This window comes from Arvicanthis niloticus, chromosome 18 (assembly GCF_011762505.2).
Source record: "Arvicanthis niloticus isolate mArvNil1 chromosome 18, mArvNil1.pat.X, whole genome shotgun sequence".
Taxonomy (NCBI): domain Eukaryota; kingdom Metazoa; phylum Chordata; class Mammalia; order Rodentia; family Muridae; genus Arvicanthis; species Arvicanthis niloticus.
In genome coordinates this window covers 40,343,513-40,369,199 of record NC_047675.1, presented here as the reverse complement: position 1 = coordinate 40,369,199, position 25,687 = coordinate 40,343,513, and the positions used below count along the sequence as shown (strand labels likewise).

At 46.6% G+C, this 25,687-nt stretch overlaps 1 protein-coding gene across 12 annotated transcripts in view; it reads right to left on the bottom strand.

Moving 5' to 3' along the window:
- Positions 1 to 24,512, bottom strand: part of Wwox (WW domain containing oxidoreductase) — a 902,911-nt gene extending 878,399 nt beyond the window's left edge. For 9 of the 12 annotated variants that reach the window (XM_034522390.2, XM_076915923.1, XM_076915927.1 and 6 more), the window contains exons 1-4: positions 24,302 to 24,511; positions 19,634 to 19,698; positions 18,736 to 18,793; positions 15,615 to 15,793 (exon numbers count right to left, since the gene is read on the bottom strand). In XM_034522390.2, coding sequence (XP_034378281.1) covers positions 15,615 to 15,793; positions 18,736 to 18,793; positions 19,634 to 19,698; positions 24,302 to 24,408 — 409 coding nt within the window. In that variant the 5' untranslated portion in view covers positions 24,409 to 24,511. Of the gene's footprint in view, positions 1 to 15,614; positions 15,794 to 18,735; positions 18,794 to 19,633; positions 19,699 to 24,301 lie in introns of all 12 variants that reach the window. The other 3 variants (XM_076915921.1, XM_076915922.1, XM_076915920.1) reach the window with 1 other exon arrangement.
- Between the last annotated feature and the right edge of the window lie 1,175 nt (positions 24,513 to 25,687).

Sequence of the window (25,687 nt, the reverse complement as noted above, 5' to 3'; positions counted from 1 at the left end):
AGAAAGCCTTATTTCTAATGCACCAACTCTGCACTGATTTGTTCCCTTGTGGGTTCAAGCTCAGCCCTGCAAATGCATCCCCTGCCCTTGTGAGCTGGCTTCTTTATGACGAGGCTCCTGTGTGTGCAATGCAAGCAGGGGTCTCCAGCAGTGGGATCCATTTAAATCCATCTGTGGGAGGGTCTTAGAAATCACTCCCAAGTACTTCTCTCTGGACTGCTTAAACAGAACACAGAGTTTTAAAGAAGTATCCTTTGAAAAGTGAAACACTTTTAAATTCTTCACTGCACACAAGCCCACCTTTATGACAACTGAACTATGAAATCCAGGTCACTCCCTGAAGATAGACTATGCCATCCTGATTTAGTTTACTTTTCCATTTATGTAACGGGTCATAAAAAGTTTGCTTGGAATGCGTGGATTCGAATATTATCCAGCACCATAACCAGTACCCCCGCAGCCCTGGTGGAATGCACAACCATGAGTTGCAGCTCCACACCTCTCCCTCCTGCTTCAAATCCTGTGCTCCGCTGGTAACTGCAACACTGGAAGAATGACAAACGGAGTGGTGCCAAGAGTTATGGCAATTATAAAACCTCCTTACAGACTGCCATATCCACAGCCAGCACGAGCAGAGAGCAGCTACACCATCCGGCCTGAAGAGCCCAGGGCTATGATGAACTCCTGGCACAGAGAGAAGCCTGGGAGCTCACTCTAGGAAACCCGGGGAGAAGAGTAAAGGCTACCTGGCCATGAAATCAAGCAAGTGATCCTGCCACTCAGCCCAGCTACTTGCTCTTAGCACATACTAGGTGACGAGTCACTGCCCAGGTCAGAAGCAGGAACTTGAGGCTGCTACTGACCTTTTTTTTTAAAGTGCAATATGCCTGCATGCTTATTAACACAACTTGAGCAGCGGAACCGTGGTGAACAGACATCCCAGAATAAGCCATTACACCAGATCACAGATCACACACTGCTCAAGTTCACGGTGACTCTGCACTCACCCTGGACCTGTTCTCCACTCTTTCTCCTTTGTGGCCACTCGGACATATGTGAGACAAAGCTTAGGAAAACTTAGACATCAACACTGATTTAAAGAGCACCCACTGCTGGCAACTGGTCTCTTTGAAGTAAAGAAACGTAGTGTAGATGTTTCAAGTGTGAAGAGGGAAGGGAACCCTTTGTCTGCGTCTTTAAATGAAAAGGGAAAAATGCAGGAAGTCAAAAGATACATGCCTACTCAGAGAAACCACACACAAACATTGTCAAGCAAATCAATCGAAATGCTTTGGAGAAGCACAAAGATCCAGTTGCTAACATTCTGAGTTGTTTGTTCCTCCCTGAGAATAGAGGACAAAGCTGGTTCTACACTGCAGACCAAGCAACCGGTACCCACTAGTTAATACGTATATATTGAACGCACAAAAGGCTGAGTAAAAGGGGCTGTGAGTTTGTGGGTAGGTCTATCCAAACTTGCTTCGCAACTAGGTCACATGACCACATACAGCAGGGAAGTAGCCTGCAGGGGGCAGCACTGTTCAATAAGCACCAAACACTGTCAGCAGAGGGTTTAGTCAGCTAGGGCTGCAGTGACAAGTGCTACAGACTGGCTGCCTTCGGGAGCAAACAGCTTACTTACATCTCTAACTGAGCGGAGAAGTCCAAGGTCAGGATGCTGACTTAGTGGGGCTTTTGGAGAGAGCCCTCAGTCTGCTTCCCAGGCTGCCTTCTCATACCACACCATACCCTCACTAGACAGAAAGAGAGCTTGCTCTCGGGCCCAGGGTTGAACGGGTACTAATCCTATTCACACACTGCCTTGGGATTTCATCACATGCCTGAGGTAGGTACCACCTCCACTCAGGGTCACTCAGGATTTTAACACGCTGGGAGCATCTGGTCCAAAACACTAACTCTGATTTCTCAAATTCCTCAGAACTTTAGATTTAAGTAAAATATCCTGATTTTAACATGTTGGTAAGAAAATAAATAAATGAGTAAAATGGGCCATTACGTTTTACCTGTTCTAAATGGTAACTAGGAGTTCTGCTCTTAGCTAAATACCCTACACACACACACACACACACACACACACACACACACACACATTGTACACACACAGTATATATGTAGCATATATATGTATATGCATATATCTATGTACACACATACATTACACATGTGTATCATGTACATACACCATTCACACATGCACACAGACCGTACACAGGCACATACACACCACATACACACACATATATAACTATACACATGTGTGCACACACTACACACATGTGCATATACTATATACATGTACGCTCTACACATACATGTGCACATGCACACAGACAATAACATACATACTACATACACATGTACCTGTACACAAGCATCTACACTACGCACACATGCACACATACAAATGTGCAGACACACATGCACATTCTCACACACACACATGATCACACACATCAGTTACTGGATTCCAGAGGACTCAGCAGCAGATAACACAGCACGAGTTTTAGGTCTGTGCGGACCTTCCTGCCCTGGAGATAAACGAAGTGGTCGATCTGCGATGCCAGGGGACTGCTCCCAAAACTCAGACATAACTTTTCTAGGTAAAATTTCCCAGTACAGAGAAATCCACTGAGGAAAGAGGTAGAGAGGGACAGAAGTTCTTAAAGCTGTCACAGTCTGGATGTAAAACGTCCCCCCACAGACAGGTGGCTGAACACCTGGTCCCCAGCTGGTGATTCTGTTTTGAGAGGTTACAGAGCCCTTTGGACATAGGATCTTGCTGACAGAAACAGGTTAGGCATGAGGGGCAGGCCTTGAGGCCCAGAGTCCAAGTGTACTTCCAGCAGGAGGCCAGTTTCCTAACCCATCAAGATCTGAACAAGGCATACTGCAAGCTCTTCAGCCACCGTGCCTCCACCACCATGGTGAACTTTACCCCCTGGAACCCTGAGCCCAGAATCACTTCCATCAGGATTTGTCACCATGACAAGAAATGTAACTGATAATCTGATGCTAAGTTTCTGGGACAATGCATTAGTTTCTGTCCTAGGTACAGTAATGTCCCTCCTCAGACAATGTTGACATCCTGATCTTTGGGAACGTCACCTGACACAGCAAAGGGGATTTTTGACAATGGGGTCAAATGAAGGGTCTTAAAAATGGAGGAAAGGTGATCTTGGATGGGGGCGGGGGGAGAGAGAAGAAATACTGAATATCATCACAACAGTTCAAAGACAGAGGCACTGAATAACTAGACCACACTGGAAGAATGGGTGGATGGAGTGATGTGCCTGATGGAAGGTTAGAGGGTGGAGGATGAGGCTAGGAACCAAGGGACATAGGCAGCCACTAGGAGCTTTAGGAAAGGGAAGGAAATGGGTACCCCAACCCCCACCCCAGAGCCTCCAGAGGGACAAGCTCTGCTACACCCTGACTTTAGCCCAGTGAGATGAACATAACTTCTGACCTCTGTATCTGAGGCGCAGAAACTTAGTTTGTTTTAAGCGGGTAGTTACATGATGATCTTTCACAGCGGTGACAGGAAATGAATACTAAATAAATAGGGAAGGGCCATGTGGCGGACACTGTGTATACGTGCACAGTCTGGTTAGTCAGTCTCAGAGTGCCTGGTGATGACGCACAGGCCCGACTGGCTCCATCCCTGAGCCAGAGGAAAATACAAAGGAAGGACAAAACGCAGGGGACGCTGGGGACACTGGGGACGCTGGCCAAGCAGCAATTACACTTGGTGAAAAAGGAGCCTCGTGCACGCAGACAATCAGCTCTGCAGGCAGAAAAGATGGTGTCTCTTGCCAAAAATCTGACTTGGCTCCTGGCTGAGACGTCTCTTGGAATGGATGTGTTACAGCGTTCCCAATGCATCCGATACTCAGTTGGTAACTGTACATGAACTCAGAAGGGAAACGTCTTCACTAACAGATAAAGCTGGAGTGGCATGGGGTTTGTTTTGTTCTGAGGTTTTTGGTGTTTTTTTTTTTTTTCTTTTTTTTTTTAATACATTGATGATCTCTCGGCTGAGACAAGCTTCTTAAAGCCAGCTGCCGAACTGAGAGGTTACAGCTGGTTACTCTACAAGACGGCTGCACAGAAGAGCACAGTGCAGTTAGAAAACAAAGATACTGGGCAATGCAAAAAGTTTGGGGGTGGGGGGGGTTCATCCTAACAGACATGGGTAGCTAACAGCAAAGCCCCTCCTTTTGTTTGGTTTTGTTTCTTTTCCCATTGTGTGTGTGTGTGTGTGTGTGTGTGTGTGTGTGTGTGTGTGTGTGTGAGAGAGAGAGAGAGAGAGAGAGAGAGAGAGAGAGAGAGAGAGAGAGAGAGAGGTGCATGTATGCGTGTGTGCTTGCATAAATGTGGGCACATGTGTGAATGTGTGTGCATGTGTGTATGGAGGTCCATGGTCGCTACAGGAAACATCTCCCATCGACCCTCTCTACCTTACTCACTGAGGCAGGGACTCTCAGTCCAACCCCGAGCTCACTGATATGCCTAGTCTTACCCTCTCAGGCTGAAACGGCTGGTGGGCTGCTAAGCCCACTGGCATTGACTACCAGGATTTGAACTATGGCCCTCACTCAGGCTTGTAAAACAAGCATTTAACCATTGAGCCATGTCCCCAGCTCCTTAGGACATCCCTCCTTTTGAGAGATTATTTTCTTTTTCTTTTTCTTTTTATTTTATTTTATTTTATTTTATTTTTTTTTGTTCTTTGTGAGAGATTATTTTCATCCTTTGTTTCAGGTCATGAGGAAAAACTTCCAGAATCAAGGTGGGACTTGCAATTGGTTTTATGTCCTATCCGAAGAAAGCACGCTGTTCACATAAGAATTCTGCATCTCCCTCTGAACTGGCTCCATGCTGTAGACAGACCAAAGGCTTAGAAAACTAAAAGGTCACCAAGCAAGAAACCATATGGCCCAAGAACTGACATCACTTCTACCTATGAACACCCAACACTGCTCCCCCATGGAGTTTCTGGATCTATGAGTAATCCCCCCTTCTAAGTTTCTAAGATTCTGACCCTCTGGATATCACTGCACTCTATACAGGTCAACGCCTGGTTAAGACTTTAAAGATATGGCCTCCAAACCAGCTGCAGTGCACACAGCCCAGCCCCTCAACATCCGCCTCCCTTTCTGAACACTGCAGCCAATGCCTGAAGCAACCTCTCAGCACCCCTAATGAAAAGCTATCAAGAGCTCCTAGAATGTTCCATCTACTAAAGGAATTAAAACACTCTCTTTCTCTTCCAACCTTCGGGGCTCTTTCATATAGCCGTGAGGTTATTTTCCTCCACAGCTGTAAGCACCCTGATCCTAAAGGACTCTGCAGTACCACACTTCTGTCCATTATTTGATCCATGCAAAACAGAGACAGAGCCAGGAATGGTGGCACATGCTTGGGACTCTGTAGCCAAAGTCAGCCTAGGCTACACGGCCCCATCTTAACAGGGAAAGTGGGGTCACTGAGATGGCTCAGGAAGTAAGGGCGCTCACCATCATGCCTGATAACCCAAGCTGGATCCCTGAAACCCACATAGTGGGAAGAGAAATGACTCTTTAAAGTTAGCCTCTGACCATAGGCACGTATGCATGTGCGAGAACACAAACAGGCGCGTACACAAATAAATGTAGCTTCGGAATGTTTTAAGAGACAGAGAAGTTATAGTCTCTATATTTTACAAATGGAGAAGCCTTATATTTAAAATACTAAAGTGGCCTGCCCTGGGTCACTTAACAAGCTAACTGTCATCCCACTAGTTTCCTCCCTACTATGTCCCGAGAGCCTCCAGTGAAGGTGCGGAACCTCTGGGTGCTGATGAAATAGCATGCCAACACTGATTCATTCTTGCGTATTCCAGGAGGGATGAACTGCAAACCTGGACGTTTAGTCTTAATACAGCAGGCAGCCCTGCAAACCATCGGTTACATGAGTGAGTATCCTAATGAAACAACTGTGATCTGATTCGTACAAGGACTAACGGTTCAAGTCCCTCCAGTCCCCCATCTGTGATATCCTTTTTGCTCCCAGGCTACAGAAACATCAACCAGGCAGCCTCATTGGATTTTTTTTTTTTTTGGCTAGATGATAGTACTATCTGACTTCTAACCAAAAAGTGGGGAATATCTTTTCAAACTAAATATCGGTCAATGCCAACCATGGTTGTTCAAAAAGATCAAAACAATGATCCTAGGACCAGTACAGAGCTCCTGTAGCAGCCTTGGGAGGACCTCGAAAAGTACAAAGCTTGGAAACACCAAATTAATACAAGGACGCATTCCGGACCATAGCATCCACTGCAGAGATCAGGGGAAGTGTCTGCAAGGGACCCAGATCTCTATCCGGAACAACTGTACAGAGATGGAAGGAACTATCTGTGTTGCCCGTGAGCTGAAGGAAGTCACCTGTCCTGAGTCGCTCAGGTAGGAAGAGGTGAGCAGATTAGAAACTAGGTCACGCCTGCTTCCAGAGTCAGAGCTCCTCGCCTGCCCCTCTCCAGACTGAAACCCGCCACCAATCAAGCCTGCCCTGCCTGTCAGCAGAGCTATTTTTGGCATTGGTACAATTTCACTATGTGGGAGCCAGGCTCATCACATGAACGAAGGCACGGAAGAGCTCCAGTGTGGTGTTACTAGCTTTAACAGATCAGGGGGGAGGGGGGGAGAGGGAAGGCGCAAAGCCCAGAATCACCGATTCCTGGCTACTATTTACCAGCCTCTCAAGCCCCACTGTGAGCTTGGCAGTGCTGAGCTGAGTGTTCCTCGTCCATTGAGTGCCCAGGATAGGAGTGGCAGGGGGTGAACTAGGCAAAGCAAATAGCCGAGAAGCCTTGAGGACTTCACGAAAGCAAGCTGGGAAGTCAGACCGGCTTCTCTATGAATTGCCTCTTGATCACGGGATTGAATATGTACTTAGAGTAACGGACACTTTGAGATAAATTAACTTCTAAGAGAAAGGGACATTTTGAAAATTAAATTAAACTGCATGGAACGAGCAATCAATCAGCAATCAATATGTATCTGATAGCCATGCATACAAAATGAAAAGGCAACTCATAAAAGAGTAAGTACAAATGGCCAGACGTGTAGAGCTGCTCCGTCTTAGGCATAATCGGAGGCAGGGGGATTTAATTGACAGGTTTTTCTTTTTTTTTTTTCTTAACACCCCTTTCCCAAGATTGGCAGGGACACAGAGCAACAACTGGCAATCAGACTGGTACAACAATTTAGGGGTACAGTGTCACAGATCAAGATATTAAGATTAGTGGGTAAATCCAGCAACTCAGCAATTCTCCTTGCACAAAATAAGGCTGTAGAATGTCACAGATGGGGACAAACATTTAATTGCAAAATGTCTGCCTCCATTTCATGGCTATTAAAAAGCTGGAATCTACCCAAATGTGCCACACTGGGGAAATAGCTGGAACCGTATACTGGAATAGTATGCAACCATTTAAGAGGTGGAATATTTAATGGCAGGGAAAGATACATTTCACAGCCTCGTAGGAAAAAAAAAAAAATCACAAAAGAAAAGAGGAAAGCCATCGCCTAGGATCACAGATGCTAAATTCTAGCAACTGGTAAGGATTTTGAGTTGTTTTTTGTTGTTGTTGTTGTTGTTGTTGCTGCTGCTGTTACTTCTAATCTCTATTTTCTACATTTCCCATAGAGGATACATTTAATTATAAAAATAAATTTAAAATCACTTAAATGAGAAGACACTGAAAGCTAATTCCATGTAACACTTGGCTCCTGTCCCTCACAACTCCAGCACACACCTGTCTCCTGCTAACCCACCATGAAGAATCCCAAGCAAGCAACCATGCCCTCACCCATGATCCACCTGGGGCTTAGAAACTGCATCTGTCATAGCCTACCCTACAGCTCTGCCCTCGGTCCCCAGGTCGGTTTGATTCCAGACCTGGTTTCAGAGTGAGTGAGCCTGACAGGGTATGTGTGGTAAGGAAGGGGATGGCCACAGTGCACTGAGCCCCAGGCAGGAACTCCCAAGTATTCGGTACCCGTCCAAGGACTGTGCACACTTAGGCTACTGACCTCACCTCTCTGTTCTCTTACTCTGGCACCATTTTGATACAGCTGCAAGCACTGAGAGGAGAATTTTAAAAGACAAACAGCAGAGTCTTTATATCTAAAATGCCTGTCTGCACAATATTATAGCAATTCATAAACACTAATCTGGGATCAGTAAGTGTAAAGATAAGAATGAGAGACGTGGTTTGACGTTTCTTTACAATGACACATTGAACGCTGGCTAACTTTGTTTCTGTGAGATCTGTTCAAACAAAGAGCCTAGCTCTGCTCACCTTGCTAATCAACCTCCACACAGTGAAAGTGAAGCCCCGGCTCAGTCTCCAGCCTCCTCTCCCTCCCCATCCCCCATCACCATCTCTTATGCACGCACAGCATCTAGATCTCCTCAGAATCTAGGAAGGAAACTTCAACTTGACTCCAATGGCGGCTGTCTGAATACAGTGTATAACAGCATCCAAACGGAAAGAGAAGTGAGACAACCTGAACAATGAACACCAAGGACTTGGAACGGGCAGCGCAGCTCATGCCACGCACGGCAGCACATGCTCTGTACCCCAGAGCTTCAGTCTGGCAAGTCACTGTGGGAGCTTTAAGGGAAATGGTGGACTTCTTGGTAACCTATGGTGCCTCACATTAAGAGACCCTCGAAAGAGGCCCCCCCCCCCCCGGCCCCCGTGCCCCAAATGCAATTTTGGAAAAAGTTGAGAACTCACATGGAGGCAACGTGCATGGCTGAAAAGGCACAAAAGAGGACAAGACTGCTTCACATCACCCAAGGGACAGCCAGGGGTCCCGCGTGCCAGCGTCGCATTTATTAGCAAGTCTGCAATAATTCCCAAAAGCCATCTAGTTTTAACAGTTTATTTCTTAAACAATGAACACATCTGCGCTTGAGCGAACTGAACCTCTTCCCTCTGGTGAAACAGCTCTGCTCTGGTACAGGTACACTCACCCACGGCTCGCCCAGGTTCAAAAGAAAGGGGGAAGTCACTGAGAAGGAACGTAACACACACAACAGTACGTAACAGCTTCATCCTGCCTCCACTTAAAACCTGAAGACAAATAGTTTATAAAGCCCAGCCTAAGTTCCTTTCTTCTGGGCCACGAATGACCTGCTCAAACTTTAATGGTTCTATCACCCCCCCCCCCCGGCCCAACTGTGCAGAGGACTGGCTGCCTGTTTCACAGTCTGGCTGTTGTGACTTCTTATTTAAGAAACAGACACCAAATCCAAAAGGACTTCCAGTAACAGGATGCATAGCTCATAAACAATCTAATTAAAATACATTATATCACACTGGATAAGGCTGCTGGGCAAAAATAAATAAATAAATAAGGTCACTGAGGCATTCCAAATGAACCTTAAACACAGGCATTAATATTTAAATATTACAATCCCCACTTAGAAAAAGAAATCAGATAATTGATAGGCCAGCACACTCAAAACCGATAATGCCAAGAAACACTGTCCTTGTGTAATTTGGCGGAACAAGCTGCTCCCTGAATACAATGGACCTTTTTGTTAAATGGGCCTCTTCGTCTTTGGCATTTTATACAAACAAAATAAAAAAGCAAAGCCAAGAAAGAGAAAGATGACACCGGACCTAGTCTTCAGCCAGGCTCTGTCACTAAGACGGACATGCCCTAAAAGATATGTTAGGGAAGGAAAGGGCACTATTTAACAAAGGGGAAGGCCAGGCGAGGCAACCAGGGAAGAAAACTATCAGTTCAACTATCTCGAAGGGCAACAGTGCCCTCTAGTGGGGAACAGTATAAACTAGCTAAACACGGCTGCTTTTAGGTTAATTACAGAAAACAGCAGTGCTTGTGTTAGGACGAGTACTGTGCCATTCCATTACATAAAGGCAGGGAAGAATAGAATCACTTTAATTGGATTTTATGTAAAACCATTTCCAAGTTTGCATGTGACACACCACCACACCTTAATAAGGGAGAAATCAGATTTGTAAACATTTTCTTTAAATTAGGGGTCTGTGCCACTTTGTCATTGAAGCAGAGCAATAGGAGCTTCATTTATTAAGCTGGCACTATAAAAAAGTGAAAACCCAAACCCAAGTGCAAATACAAAATTAACTGGGACCTCAGAGAACAGACCCTTCTGAAAGTAACCAGAGGGGTATCTGTGGGCACACACACACCAGCATAAGCTAATCTGGGGCCTGTGACTAATACACGCACTCTGTACCTGCTCTGCCCTGCCCAGGGTTGACTGTGTGACAGCAATCACTGCAGCGTTTCTAACTGGCCCCCAGTTTGGGCACTCAGCTTCCCAAGCACTACGATGTCTAAGAATATTCATAAGTGAAGTGGCTGTTTGACTCATAAAATAATTTTTAATTTTGTGTAATGCCAGTCAAGGAAAATTTTCAATTTTTTTCCCCAAAATCCCAAGTTTCCAACCAGGTGTGGAGAAGGCTGAGGCAGGAAAACTTCCCTGAATTGTAGTCTAGTCTAGGCTATGTAATGAGACTCCGTCTCAAAGAAAAAGAACTTCCAATAGTTTCTCCAAAGAAAATAATTTCAAATCACTTTAGCTTAAGAGAACCGTTGTTGTAGACATATTCAATTAATTCCCTTGGGGTCTCTTCAATGATTTAGGGGCTTCCCCTCTGCTTAATAAGCACAGAGTTCCCAAAAGGAAGGTGATACCAAGGTCCCATCGGCTCATATGTCATCAACGGGAAAAGAATGGAATGGGGAATTCCGGGACCCCAAAACAAGGATGTGGGCTTTATTCAAGAAAGGGGATTACAGGGTAAGTTCAGGCAGCCCCCAGCCTGGGCTCACAGATCTCTACAGCTCCTTAGAGAAGGTCAGTCCTGCTGCGTGGTCTGGAAGGAGAGCAGTCGAGGAAGGGCAGAATTTACTCTAGGCAGGAATCCATCACAGTGACAATGTACAAGATAAAAGTGTGGCACCAGCTTCATGTCGGAGCATCAACACATGATCTAGGGACAGACCCTCTAAGCCAACACATGAAGACACTCCGCTGTAAGAATACTGCAGGGCTCTCAGCTTGAAACGCCCATGCTTTTACTTTGCTTTAAAGAGAACAAATTGAGGGATAACTGACACCGTCAGCTTGTACCTCTTTTATCTCTGAGTGTGAACCTGGTGTGCGCGCGCTCGTGTGTGTGTGTGTGTGTGTGTGTGTGTGTGTGTGTGTGTGTGTGTGTGTAACTCTCTACAATAAGGCAATAAGGCCTGGGGTGGTGATCACAATAATATAAATACTCTAAGAGAAAAGCTAGTTTTGTTTTTGTTGATCCTCTGGCTTAAAAATCAAAATCAGGCCAGGCTATTTCAGAGGGAGACCATGTATGATGCAGCCCAACATTATAAAGGTCCAGAAGGGGAAAGACTAAGCTCAGAAAGAAACTAAAAATCAAATCTGAAACACTCCCTGCCTCAGACTGGAAGAAGAGAGTTCTGTCATTAGCACCAAATACCTGATTGTCTAATGTGCTCATAGCTGCTATCAGGTTTCCAACAGGGTTTGCCAGAAGCCCCACTGTTCCTTTAGAAATACACTGGCAATATATCGGTCTCTAAGAAGCATCAAATGGAACTCAAATGCTCTTCTGACATAAAGATGGGGAGCTGCTGTCCCACTCAAGGGACATGTGTTAGAAAGTGCTGACCGACCAGCAAATCAGCCTGAAGATTCAAGGCGAGCAGCTTCCTTCCACACAGCTCTGTGCACACACAGCCAAATCTGCTCAGACAGGCTTAGCTTAGGAAAATCCACGGGCCCCAGGAAAGTGGGAGACTCCCTGGTCTAACCACTAGACTTCCCCTTTCCTGAGACTCCCCGGGAATTAGATGCAGTCATCTCCATGTTGAAGCCAGCCGTTTCCTTCTCTTTTTTTACAGAATCAGAGCCAGCCAGTGTGTAACTCCAAAGAGCCACAACCTCCTGCCCCTCCTGCCCAGCTGTGCTGCACACAGGGCAGTGAGCTCCTCCCTCGTCTACTGGTTAGCAGGCTCCGGCTCTTGATCAGCTAGCAGCAGCTCTGGATGAAGGGACGGCTCCCCCTGGAGCCTGAGGTGCTGTTCTCCACTGAGGTCCACAAGCTACAGTTTTCAATCTAAAAGTCTTCAGGTTCAGAAAGCTGGTTAAACAAAGGTCAAGAGGAGAAGAGTGTTAGTTCCTGAGAAGACAATATTCTAACCTTGCAGCTCACTAAGAATACGGGTAGGGGAGCTAAATACTGAAGGGACAACCCTTCCAGCTACTCATGATGTGCTGGGTGCACTCGGCCTGTAGCCTAGGCATCCCATTATCCCAACCTCAGCTAAACTGGCTGATACAAAACGCTGAGGCAACCCTGCTTTGGGTTCAGCTGGACCACCCAGTGCAGTAAGAGTAAATGCTTTGAGTGCAGGCCCCACAGTAAAGACTTTGGGGCCACATGATCCCTACTGTAATTATCCAACTTCTGGTGGTACCCTAAATGTGCATGGCTGTGTTCCAATAGAAAACACCTACAAAGTCAGGCAGGTCAGATTATCCCCAGGGGCTGTAGTTGATCCACATCCAATCCAGAAAGCTGAATTCAGTTGACAGAGGTAAAGCCAGCTCACAACTGTAAAGAGAAGGACTGGGAGCTGAGTGTGGTGGGACACATCCATAATCTTGGCATGTGAGGTGTAAAGATCAGAAGTCAGAGGCCAGCCTGGGCTATGTCGCTAACTCAAGGCAAGGACACACGGCAAGACACTGTCTCCAAAACTCATGTTTTCCACAGTCCCACTGTACATCTGCATTGCCTCTGAATCCTCCAACATTCCAGAACCATCCTGGCCTTTCCTTCCTGCCTGGAACTGAGGATTTATTCAACTGCCTTAGTACTATCAGGTATAAACACTCAAAAGTTAGCTTTGCATTGCTTACGGACAACATGAGACAGTCAAGGACAGAACAGTCTGCTCAGCGCTCACATCGAAGAGGCAGGGCCCCGAGAGAGCCCAGTTTGTCAGTCAGGGAGCATGCCCCTCCCTCCACCTCTCCTACCTCCCACTGGAGGGGAGTGTGGAAAAGGCAGTCCCCCACCAGCACTCACTGGCAGACAAGGTGTCTGTCCAGTCACGGGGGACTGTGCTCAGCACCCATCCACTCAGTGTCACAGGCTGAAGACTCAACTGATCCACAGACAACAGTCTCCCTGCTGTGGCCCAAAGACAGGAATGCTGATGACCCTGACAGCCCTCACAGAGGGCAACGCCAGGAGTCTTGGGAGCAGAGGCTCATTCACCCTGCATTGCACAGGCAAAACAAAGCAGTAATGGCAACTTACAAACGGGCAAGTGGCACTGCTACGGAGAAGGAAGCCTGTTATCTAGAGGCCACAGACTACTTGGGCAAGGACACTTTCCAAGACTGCCTCAAAGGACAAAAGCCAACTCTGTTATGACACACAGCCCCGTGCTTGTCGGCATCCAGCTTCTTTAAGTCTGATCTACCTGCTGAGTCGTACGCACTTAACTGCCTGCCTGGAGTTTGCAATATATTATTACTCCAAAAATTAAGAATAAAATCTTTAGTACTGGCAGAGTCATGCTTGGTGGCATGGAGAGGGAGGAGGAGTGACAGGAAGTTTCCTGAGGGGAAGCAGATGCTGGAAACACTGCTGGCCTTCCTAGAGCCTGCTACATTGCATCCTTCTGACTAGCCACACCGGTGGGACCACTCCCACCTCCTGCACCGTCCACAACTATGGGCACGAGAAGGAAGTGTCAGAAGGAATGGGAACAGAGGAGAGGCAGCACTTCCGCCTTTGCTCCTAGGGTCTGGGGAGCCGTTTCTTCCCCACACTTCAGAACTTCCTCATCTCTCACTCTCAGGATCACCCAGGCATGAATCTTGTCCCATGCTCAGCCGAACACCTGCCGCTGCAGATCTCTGAGAGGACAGCAGACTGAGTACAAGGTCTACTAGCGAACACCAGACAGAACAGGCTGACTAGAACCATCACATACCTCACTGACTGAAGAAAGCCTGGCCTAGGGGCTGGCAGGATGACTCCTGCAGAGAAGCCAGGTTAAACCCAAGTGCCAACATGGCAGCTCGCAACCATCACTATCTGACTCCAGATCCATGTTACCCAATTAGCTCTCAGGACTCCAAATGTGGTGTGCGGACATACATGCAGACAAAATACTGATGCACATGAAATAAAATAAACTTGAAATAAATAAGAAAAAGTGTCCAAGTAAAAGACCAAGGGAATGAGATTGGTTCATTCAATTCCAAATGAGCTGAGTGTTAAATAAACAAAGGGAAATTTTCTTAAGTCCTCAAATCCTTTTTTAAAAACTTAGGCTACAGTGTCCTGGGTCCACACCTAGGACGCTTCTTGGAGGTTGGGGAGGGAGCCAGTCATTATCACTAGTACTGCAGCCCCACTGACAGCATGGGAATTGTCCAGACTCCAACCCAAGGCAGACACTGAAAAGGTTAACCTGCATGGATTCTGGGCTCAGATGAGGCTGGGAAGTGATTTTACGGCAGCTGCTTTCCATTGTTTTCACTCCTCCCTTAGGAGTGAGGTCAGGAGACCTAAGGGATGGCAGAAGCAAGCTCTGCGAGCCTGCCGCACCGCAGAGTGACTGATCCGCCGTGGCACCTCACCTCCTGTGCTTGCTACAGAGGACACTGGAGACTCCAAAATCAGGAAAATAGAGGAAAGCTCATGGGAGAGACCATGAGGGGGCACTGTGACAGACAAACACACGGACAGAGAGAAGCCTGACAGAGGACAAGCAGAGGACAGACAGATGCAGTTCTACTCTTTAATCTGAAGATGCGTATCCTATCCCAAAGCAATTCAGACGCTAATGTCAGATGTCAATGGACCAAAACAGAATAAAACCCCATCCCTTGAGATGGCACAGGTGCCCGCCTCGCTGCTGTCACTGCACCAGCCCGGGAAGCCACTGACCTCACCTTGGTCACTGTGGTTAAACAAAGGCAATTAGGAAGGTTACTGCAGAGGTGAAGACAAGGACAAATTCTCCAGTTTTATGAAGAAGTAAGATCCGGTTACCAAGAGAAAACGATAGGCTCACTGACCAGTGGAAACCTGCAGTACCCTTGGATCCAAAGTCACGATCTGCTGCCGTCCTGGATCCCATTACCAATCAATTTTGGCTTGAATAAGCCAGGTAATTGGAATACATCCATGCACCACACGGACCGGGTCAAAACCTCTTAGCCAGAGCCTGTTGTCCCCAGCCCCTGGATACCAAAATAGCCACAGCCTTCTGCTGACTTCTCAGCTTTGAGCAACTTCAAGGTCAGGCCCCACAAGCCTCACACTGTAGCACTGGGATGCAGAGGGAGTGCAGGCTTAATGAGACAACAGCTGAAGCTGTAAGAGCCTCTTTCAATTGGAGATTCGCCACCACTGTTTCAGTAAAGGTACATTTAAGTGGGATTCTCTGCAGCACTCACAAAAAATTAAATAAATGAAATAAGACGACAGGACGCTGCAGGCCTACCTATTCCTGAATTTGCTCCAGTAACCACGACCACCTTGCCCGTGAAGTCCCGGCCCTGCAGGATCTCCATGGCGGTGGTGCTCCCGTCGTATCTCTGTCTGGTGGTCGGCTTCGTCGGGTTATCATCCACGGTAAATGCCAATCTTGGATCCAAGTAGGTAGTTCTTTTATTTATGTGGCTGCAAAGAACAGGGAGAACATTCAACTCTATACAGCAGGGGCAAGCATCTCTAAGTACAAGATAACCTAATACTTCAGGCAAACAATGCACCAAAGGCTTGCTGTCAAACCTGGAGAGATCCAGAACACATCTGATCAACCCTCTGGCCTCCGGAAGGATGGTACTCTTGCCTGAAAACAGACCCATGGAAGCCTCTCAGAACGACCTTGAAAGTACTGAGATACAGTAGGCCTCTTGGGTCCTACAGCAGCTTGCTGAGAAGGCTCTGAGTTTCTACTGAATTCACATTAATATAAATGCATCTATAAGATCTGTCAGCCACTCTCGTCAGTAGCTGTCCATGTAATTTCACTGGACTGTGCAAAGGCCTATACACACTAGTACACAAGAAAAAAAATGGAAAGGATAGAAGTCTTAATAACTATAAAGCAGGCCAGACAGCAAGGTTTTAATTGTTTGCATTTTAAGACCATACCCAAGCCACCTATAATAAGCACTGAACTTTTGATTTGGAATTAATCTAGAAACAACATCAAAATATGCTGGCATGTACAGATTATTAAATTACTCCTTTTAACACCAATTTTACATTTTAATGTATTCTTGGGCTGCCAAGGTGCAGGGAAAGGTGCCTGCTACCAAGCCTGATGACCTGGGTTCTATCCCTGAAACCTACATAATAGAAGGAAATAACTAACTCCAAGGTGCCCTGATATCCACCTGGACGCCATGTGCATGTATACACTCACATACACACACTCTAAATATATAAAATGGAGTACAAAAGTTATGTGCATTTTTGAAACTTGAGATAAAGACTTTGAAATATTCTAAGAACCCTCCTGAAATGTATGTTTAGGATGTACGTATCTGAGCATCCTGACATAACCCTGTGATCCCAGCTACTCAGGAGGCTGAAACAGGCTGATTCCAAGGCCAGCCTGAGCAAACTCTGTAAGACCATCTGACAACACTGACATATGGCAGTGATGGCTGGTGCTGTTGTCTCTGCTCCCCTGGGATTCTACCTTGTCAATACGAAGTGCTGGTGACGGGTATTTGCACATGGAAACAAGTCTGCACTTTGTTTCTCTCAGGAGCTCTTCATGCTTATCCCAGCACACCCTGCAGCAGGCTGGAGAATACCTAACCTCGTTCTCGCTTGCTCCCACAGTCCATGCTCATTTTCCGTTAGACCAGCAGCTGGCTGATTCGGCCTACTGCCTGTTACTGTAAAGTTGTACTGGGACACAGCAATGGCCATTAATTTTGTATTAAAACTGAAACCATGTAATGCCATAGCCTAAAACCTGTCTGACCCATTACACAAAAGTTTAGGTGATCCCTCTCTAGAGTAGGCCAGACAAACCAGTATGCTTCAGAATTCCCTGGAGGACCAGGCAGTGGTGGCGCACACCTTTAATCCCAGCACTTGGGAGGCAGAGGCAGGCGGATTTCTGAGTTCAAGGCCAGCCTGGTCTACAGAGTGAGTTGCAGGACAGCCAGGGCTATACAGAGAAACCTGCCTCAAACAAAACAAAACAAAACAAACAAACAAATAAACAAAAATTCCCTGGAGGGCATCGGTCACCCCTCACCTCCACAAACACACCGAATGTTGAGATTCAGATGGTAGGGGGTCTGAGTATGTATATATCTAGTAAGTTCCCAAGATTCTCCAATGATGCTGACTGGAGAATCCCGTCTTGGGACCACTGCTCTGGGCCAGTGAAGAGGAAAGCACTCCAGAGGACAGCTTTACAGGCATGTGTGAGCACAGGAGGAGCCTACACTGGAGGAGTCTGGCTGCATGAAGCCTATGACTTTCCACAGCCAAGTTCTCCAGGAAAAATATAGAAAGGGATATTTGTAGCATAAAACTAAAGAAATGATATCCCTGCTTTGATGAGGGAAAGGATAAGTCAAGGAAGAAAAAATCCTTTATAATCTAACAGGCAGCAAAGAACATCCACTTAACCGCCTGCTGGAGAGGCTGCCCTGCTAGGGCTGCATATGGCTCCTCAGACTCTCCAAAGCAAGCCCTGACCTACCTGCTCCCAGTGTGGGAGAGGAAGTGGGAGGAAGTTCATTAGGTTTGCTGACAAAACACTCCTCCAGGTGAGCCTATTGCTACAACTATCACTACTACTACATGGACAGTAACAGGCGAGGCCAAGAACTGTCACTGCAGTGCTAAAAACTAGGGAAATGAAGTTCCAGACAAGACAGCAGTTCCAAAGCACTTGCTGCCCGATCCTGAGGACTGGAGCTGGGGACCCAGCACCATCCAACAATCCAGGCATCCCATGTTTGCACAGCTCTAACTCCAGCTGCAAAGGCTGCAGACACAGCAGGCTCGCTGAGGCTTACTGGCTTCCACCTGAGGTTCAGGGAGGGAACCCGCCTAAGAGGAGATTTGTAGACTGACAGGAGAGGAGCCTGACACCCTCGTCGTCACACAGATACATCAATCAATCCTTTGTAAAAATGTTAGGAAGCCGTAGAACGAGCTGCTTAAAGAAGAAAAAGAAGGAAAGAAATAAAAGTAGTAGTCCAATCAAGTGCAGTGAAAGCCCAAGGAAATCTTCCTGAAACTCGCAAAATATCAAGCTGTCTCTGAAAAGCTAAGTTTTTGTTTAACCTTAACGGAATGACGATTATATCATGTGCTATATTAGGGGTGCGCTTATGGAATGTCACACCACAATCCACGTGGCAGACGAGTCACGTGCGAAGGGCTGGGTTAGCCTGGCCCCAAAACCTCAGTGTACAAAGAAGGGTGGAAAGCTTCGGACTAGAAGAAAAAAAAAAAATCACAAAGCTCGTAAAGGGGACGAAACAGGTCTATTTGACTTCATATTTTCCTACAGTAAATGTAGAAAATTATACCTGAAAATTCCTCTTACAAGTCAAGCTGGCTATGTTTCTACAGACACTTACTCAACAAAAAACACTTGTCCGTTCTCGTCGGTCTCCTGTTCCCATCCATACGGCAAATCTGAAACATAAGAAAGATTAACAGTGTATGTGTGGGGGATAAAGCCAAGCCACACCCCACGGTCAGGAAAGAGGCTATCCTTCGTATCCCTGGTCCCCTAACCCCTGTGGACCAGGTTGCTCTGGTCATATACTTCAAGGGTGTCAATCACACAAGGCCCAGCATCCCACGTGGACTCCACATTCTGCCTCCTGCTTTAACCAAAACCGTTACACTCTTGATCCCTCTTAAGTGTTCTCTCAGCTCCTGCTTTTACTTCAGGCCTCAGCTGCGCCTATAAGCATGAATTCCCAAAGCTCACAGCCATGCCTGCAAGAACACCAAACACGAGGAGTGGCGTGCTGACCCAGGCTGCCTTGCGCCATGCTGTAGAGCCATCCCATCGTTTTCATGTGCAAGCTCATCTGTCTACATCTGGACACTGAGGAGCTTCATCCCCGTTGTTTTCATTCAATACTTCCACTCCACGGACTGTGGACTGCCTCAGAAACATCTTTGTAGGTTTCCATAAAATACTGACATCCACCTCTACAGCCTACACCAAGAGCAATTACTCCCATGGTGCAACTGCAGAGAAACCCAACAAGTCAAAGCTCCAGTTGTCTCAATAAACTTTGTTTAAAGCCATAAGACATTCCCTGTCCATCACAAGATCCTATCTTCTCCTTCTGCCAATTCCCATCAGAGACTGACGGCCCTGCTCCTTGATGGCCAGCCACCAGCCTGCCTTCTCAAAAAGACAGGGTCAACTGCTACCTCATCACCTCTGACATCTTCCCTAGCTAATGAATGCTTCCAACACGGGATTCTGTGCTACGGACTGACGGATGGCATACAGACCTCCTGCAACTCGTTTTCTCTTGCCGGTTTTCGGATGTTCCCACTGGGTCTTTTCCTCGGTGTGACTGTAATAGAGACCCACAATAGAGTAAGTTAACACTGCTAAAATGTGGTCATTGTATTAACTGTGTCTCTTCCTGACATAGCTGGAGTCATGAGAACAGACAGAAAGAAAGACTCAGGACAGAATGTTTGATGAGTACGTCAGGTCAGAGGCCCCAGGTTGCAGGTCAGAAGAATCAAACCTGAAGGAATCTTGCAGGACAGGCAGGGAGATCACCGGAAGAGCCAGGCAGGGCAGGGACCCAGCTATGAGTCAACTTTACAAAGCTCTGTGAAGCACAAAGCTCCAGAAGGACATTTTGTATTCCTTTTCCCTTTATTCAAGGATACACTGACAATCTTCACTATCTGGTTTCTAACGCTCATATTTAAATACTAAATATAGCTTAAATATTGCATTGTTAAAGTTTATTTTCCTTGTTCTTTTTACTTTGCTCATTTTAGGTTTTTGGTTTGTTTTGGTTTTGTCTGGAGATAAGGTTTCATGTAGCCCAGGCTGAACTCACTAAGTAGCCATGGATGACATTAAATGCTTGATTCTGCTGTCTCTGCTTCCTAATTACTAAAATTACAGATGTGGCTTTTAAAAAGTATATTCTGGGCTGGCAAAATGGTTCAAGAGGGAAAAGTGCTTGCCATGCAATCCTGAGGACCCCAGTTTGCTGCCTGGATCCCACGGAGGAAAAAGAGATGCAGTTCCTGAATGTGGTCCTCTGACCTCCACCAATATGCCATGGCATGTGCACAGACACAATTACACACACACTCACAAATATTTTAAACCTGTATGCTGGCCCCAGGTATAACTTCAGTGTCTCATTAATCTCTGGGTCCTGAGCGTACCCTAAGAGTATAGTGAGACACTTAGCTATGACAAGACGACCATGGATCTGTGACCACAGGGTCTGACAAGACAGCCCCTATGTACCACTGCTCCACTGACTCCACCTCTCAGCTGTCACATCCTGTCATCTGCAGAATGGGGCTGTCTTAAGGACACTGTTCAAATGGTCTCACGGAGCACTCGTTATAATAAAACGGTGAGCTGTCATACTTTCTATTGGTAAATTGTCACATGCCATCCAAGCTCACTGAAAGAAGACTCTGGTATCAAGGAGGTCTCCCTTTACCCCAGGCTCCAGCACGTTTATTTCACATGCCCCCAAGCTCCCAAGGGACTAATGTGCTCCCCAGTCTGATAGGAAGAAAGGAAAACAGCAGACAGCTAAGGGTATTAAAAAAAAAACAAAAAACAAAACAAAACAAAACAAAAAAACACTTTGTCCTTCAACATAGCTAAAAGATTCCCAAGTGCCTTCCCTCAGCTACTGTTTATCCCAGGATATAAAAAATGCCTATAGCTAAGGGAAACATGGAGCATATGTACCAGGCAATGGGGACTCCACCACAGCCTCAGACAGCACTCCCAGATGTGGGCTGATGTTGTACACACCTGACTTAGAGCTTTACTTCTCTCTCAGTTGGACTCTTCCAGTCAGTTTCTGATGGGCATGGTGAGTACTCTATTGATAATATTCTGTTGCTGCCCACAGCTTCCCTCTATCAGCCACATGCTGTTCAATTCTTTTACTTCTGCTCGATTCACATTTAATAAAGTGAACGTACAGTTGTGATAGATCATTCTCCTTAAAACATGGATCAAAAGCTAGAACCACCTGTCACCAGGGACGGGGCATCCTACCATGAGGAAAACGGCCGGGGACTGAAGGAGGCATTCGAAGGTTAAGCTTAATTTTCTTAAATCCACCCTCAAAAAGGGAGTAGCTGTATTACATCATCACCAACAGACAAGATGCCTACAGCAGGTGCCAAGGACCAAGAAACAGTGATAAGTTCAGGTGGTTGGAGCAGCACAGACTACGAAGTTCTCTAGGGCTGAGACTCCACACACAGAGGTCCAGGTAGGAGCACCAAATGCAGGCCCATTGGCATGCCTCTACCCCTGCACCTCCTGCTCATACAATCCACTTACATCTCCAGAACCACTCAGTCCCTCTGAAGACACAAACTCAGTGTCACTCCCTGGCTCCAGATCATCGGTGGGCTCCAGAGTCGGATAATAGAATCTGAGTCCTTGGTGAAGCACAGAGGGGCCTCTGCAAACTGATTCCTTCCCCGCCAGTCTCATGCTTTACAACCCTATGCCACAGAAAGAGGCCTGCCTGGGATCTCTCCTCCCACTGTCCCCTCCACCTGCCTGACTTCCTACCACCTGAACCCACCTTCTACAGCACTCTGAGACACAGCTGCACCACACTTAGCTGGATATCACCAGTGCCCACCAACCAGCCTGGCACTCAAGAACTCTTGAATGAAGGAACTCACCACAGCTCTTCTGTTTTCTGTTTCTTTCTATCTGGCCACCAGGGGCAGCAGTGAACATGTTTGAATACCTGCAAATATCATTTACAGCCCTTCGGTAGGGAGACTCCAGGACACAAACTAACTCCTAACTTGATAATAAGGCAAGAAAGTTATCTTTTAAATTTTTCTGGAACCAGGTAGGGTAGTGCAAACATGTGATTCCATATCCGGAAGGTGGAGGCAGGAGGCATCAAGAACTCTAAGCCATCCCGGTTTCATAAAAAATTCTAGGCAAGCCTGGGCTACAGGAAACACTGCTAGACAAAACTGTAGCACATGCCACGAGCCCCAGAGGCCGGAAGAGCTCTCTAAGTTTGAAGCCAGTCTGGTCTACATTTTTCAAAAGGTTAATTATTAAAATCTAAAAATATACTTAGAGATGTTAATACAATAATTTGTCTTCTGAAAACCAAGTGATAATATACTCTCCTGGAAATACACATATTTCCACGAGAAATATATATATATATATATATATATATATATATATATATATATTTCTAGGAGAGGTGTCACTTGCCCTGTGTCTCGTGGAGATAGAGAGAGAGAGAGAGAGAGAGAGAGATCGATCAAGGTGTGTTCATGCATACCTTGACCCCAGCCCAGGAGAACTGGGAGCTCAACCTTGGCTACATACCAAGTTAAGGCCAGCCTGGACTACATGAGACCCTCTTTTAAAAATATTTCACAGAAACATAAGAAAATAGAAGAAGTATCTGATATGAAGAAGAAAATCAGGGAAAGTACACAATACTCATAAGAAAAAAGGAGATCATGAAACTGGGGGGTTGGAGGCAGACAGACATCTTGGAAGGCAGATAGGGACAGGGACCATGGCTAGTAACACAGGTGGTGAACTTTCAAGATGGCCAGCTTCTCCCTCGCCCTCCTTATGTGAGACAAAGCATCTTAAAACAAAGTCCTTGTGGGCTTTTTCTCCTGCTAGTCAGCCCCTGCTGATGGACTGGCTCAGCAAGTTCAAGGCCACATCAGAACATGTTACCCAATAGTTGTGGGTCATTCAACTGCCTTATCTTTCTTCAGACTGACCAACTCTTAAATTAGGGGACAGAAACTCTTCAATGACTTAAAATCAAAAAGGCCCTCAAGAAGAGGCTGGATTTCTTGGCTTCCAGAGTTCCCACTCCATTTTGCAGTTTTCTCCATGTGTGTCTGTTGCATGAACACGATCCCTCCCCCCACAGAATGCCTTTCAGCCTGCTGACTATGCCTGCTGTCTGAGGTGTTGGAGATTTCTCCACTGCTACCTGTTACATAGCTAATTTTCCCTGCCTTTCAGCTCTTTAACTGGCAGAGAAAAGGAGCCCAATCAAGACTGTATCAAAACCCATCATTTTGTGCATCTATTTGCTAAAAAAAATGAACAGATTTCCCAAAGCATAGTGAGCTGCAGTAGGTTCTCTATGGAAACTCAGTGTCTGTATTGAAGACACTACCCAGACACTGGAGGGCTGGGAGTGGGATTACACAGGCCTACATATACAGTGAGACCCTGTAAAAACAGGTGGATCTGTGAAAGTTCCAGGCCAGCCTGATCTACTAAGCTAGTTCCAAGCCAGACAAGTATACACAGCGAGATCGTGTCTCAGAAAAGGGAAGATGGGTTAGGGAGTAGGGAGAGGCGACACAGGTGATCCCAGTTACCAGGCCTCTGCAACTTTGTGACACATAACAGTCCAACTAGCTGGAAAAGCGACCTATAACCCACTAGCCTCTCCACTGAGTGCCGTATGCCTTGCGCAGATTCGTTCTTGCGTCAACTCATTTCACAAATGAGGAAAACAGAAAGCCGGGGCTTTCAGTGGCCCAAGGTCACGGTTAGTACTCGGGAAAGGCTCCGTTGAAGTTTCCAAAACTTCCCTTGGAAACCACTGTGAGCCATCTAGGACTTCTGTTTCAAAAACACAGATTGCAGGGCCTCCAACTCAGGTCCCCTTGGCGGGAGCTCGGCTTTGAAGTTTGCTCTATTTCCTCTTTAGAGGAGTTAAGACCTAGGAGCCACAACCGCACGGTGCAGTGCCACCTAGTGAGCAGCAGGGGGCGTGCTACGGGTGGCCAGGTGACCCAGACCCCATAACAACCGGGGGACCCTGGGACAGGTGGCTGGCAATTTGGATGCGCATGCCCGCCGAGCAGGGCAGCGCAGGGTCCAGGCCTCGCAGGACACGGCTCCCAGGAACGCCGCTCCAGGCCGCTTACTTGGCGTAGTACACCCAGCCGTCCTTGGTGGTTCTCTCCTCCCAGCCCGGAGGCAGCTCATCCTCACTGTCCGTGTCGTCCAGGCCCGCATAGCGCAGAGCTGCCATGCTGGAGCTAGAAGTAGCCGCCTGCTCGCCGCAGCAACTCACTCTGGCTTCAACCGCGCGCCGCGCGCGTCAGGGGCCAGACCGCTCGCGCCTGCGCACTGCTCACCCAGCCGGTCCGCGGCTGCAATCCAGTTTCCTGGATTTGCGGCGACTGGCGGGAAAGGGGGCGGAGCCTGAGAAGAGCGGTGGCGGGAACGCGGAAAAAGATGGAACTGCCCTGAGGCTGGAAGGAAAAACAGGAACGGCTCAGAAACTGGAATAACCTTCCTCAGCCTCCTGGAAGGGGCGTGCTCATCCAGTCACCACGCTGGACTCTGCACGTTGCTGAGCGACCCGAAAGCACTTCCTTATTGTTTTACCCAATCCTGAACGAGTCCCATCAGTGTCGTATCCTGGGAAATGTAGTCTAAGCTCAATTGGACGCTACAGAAAAAAAAAAAAAAAAAAAAAAAAAAAGGTTCTGCTGAGATTGTTTTGCGCTCCAGTTTCTTTCCATGCCATGCAGGTGCACAACCTTTTGACACTACGACACGATACTGTGACATTGTCATTTCCAAAATTTACGCTGGAGAATGCCTCAAATGAATTCCAAATAGGAAAAGAAAAGAAAAATCTCAAAACGTTTAAAGTTCGCAAACTGTAGTGTTCATGTAAATATGCCATTTTTTAAAACTATACTTAGAGGACTAAGTAATTCCAGAATTTGGGAGGCTAAGTCAGAAGGATCACCACAAGTCCACAAGTTCGAGACTAGCCTAGGCTATAAAGTGAGCCAAAAATACAGAACATACAAATTCACATGCCTCCAGATTCTCCATTAAGAGAGAATGGTCGGGGGCTGGAAAGATGGCTCAGCGGTTAAGAGCATTGGCTGCTCTTCCAGAGGTCCTGAGTTCAATTTCCAGCAACCACATGGTGGCTCACAACCATCTATAATGTGATTTGATGCCGTCTTCTGGTGTCTCTGAAGAAAGCTACAGTGTACTGATAAATAAAAATAGATAAATCTTTAAAAATATTTAGAGATTTAGAGATAGGGAGAGAGGAGGAGGATGAGGAGAGAGAGAGAAAGAGAGAGAGAGAGAGAGAGAGAGAGAGAGAGAGAGAGAGAGAGAATGGTCGAGTGGTGGAGAATGGTCTTCCAACTATAACTTGGTTCTCTTGTTTGTAGACATCACCTAATTACAAACTTGCAAAGTAGAGTTTTAAAACAACTGACAAAAATCCTGACTGTAAATATTGTAGATCCACAATGTGAAGCCTACCTTCAGCTTGGCCT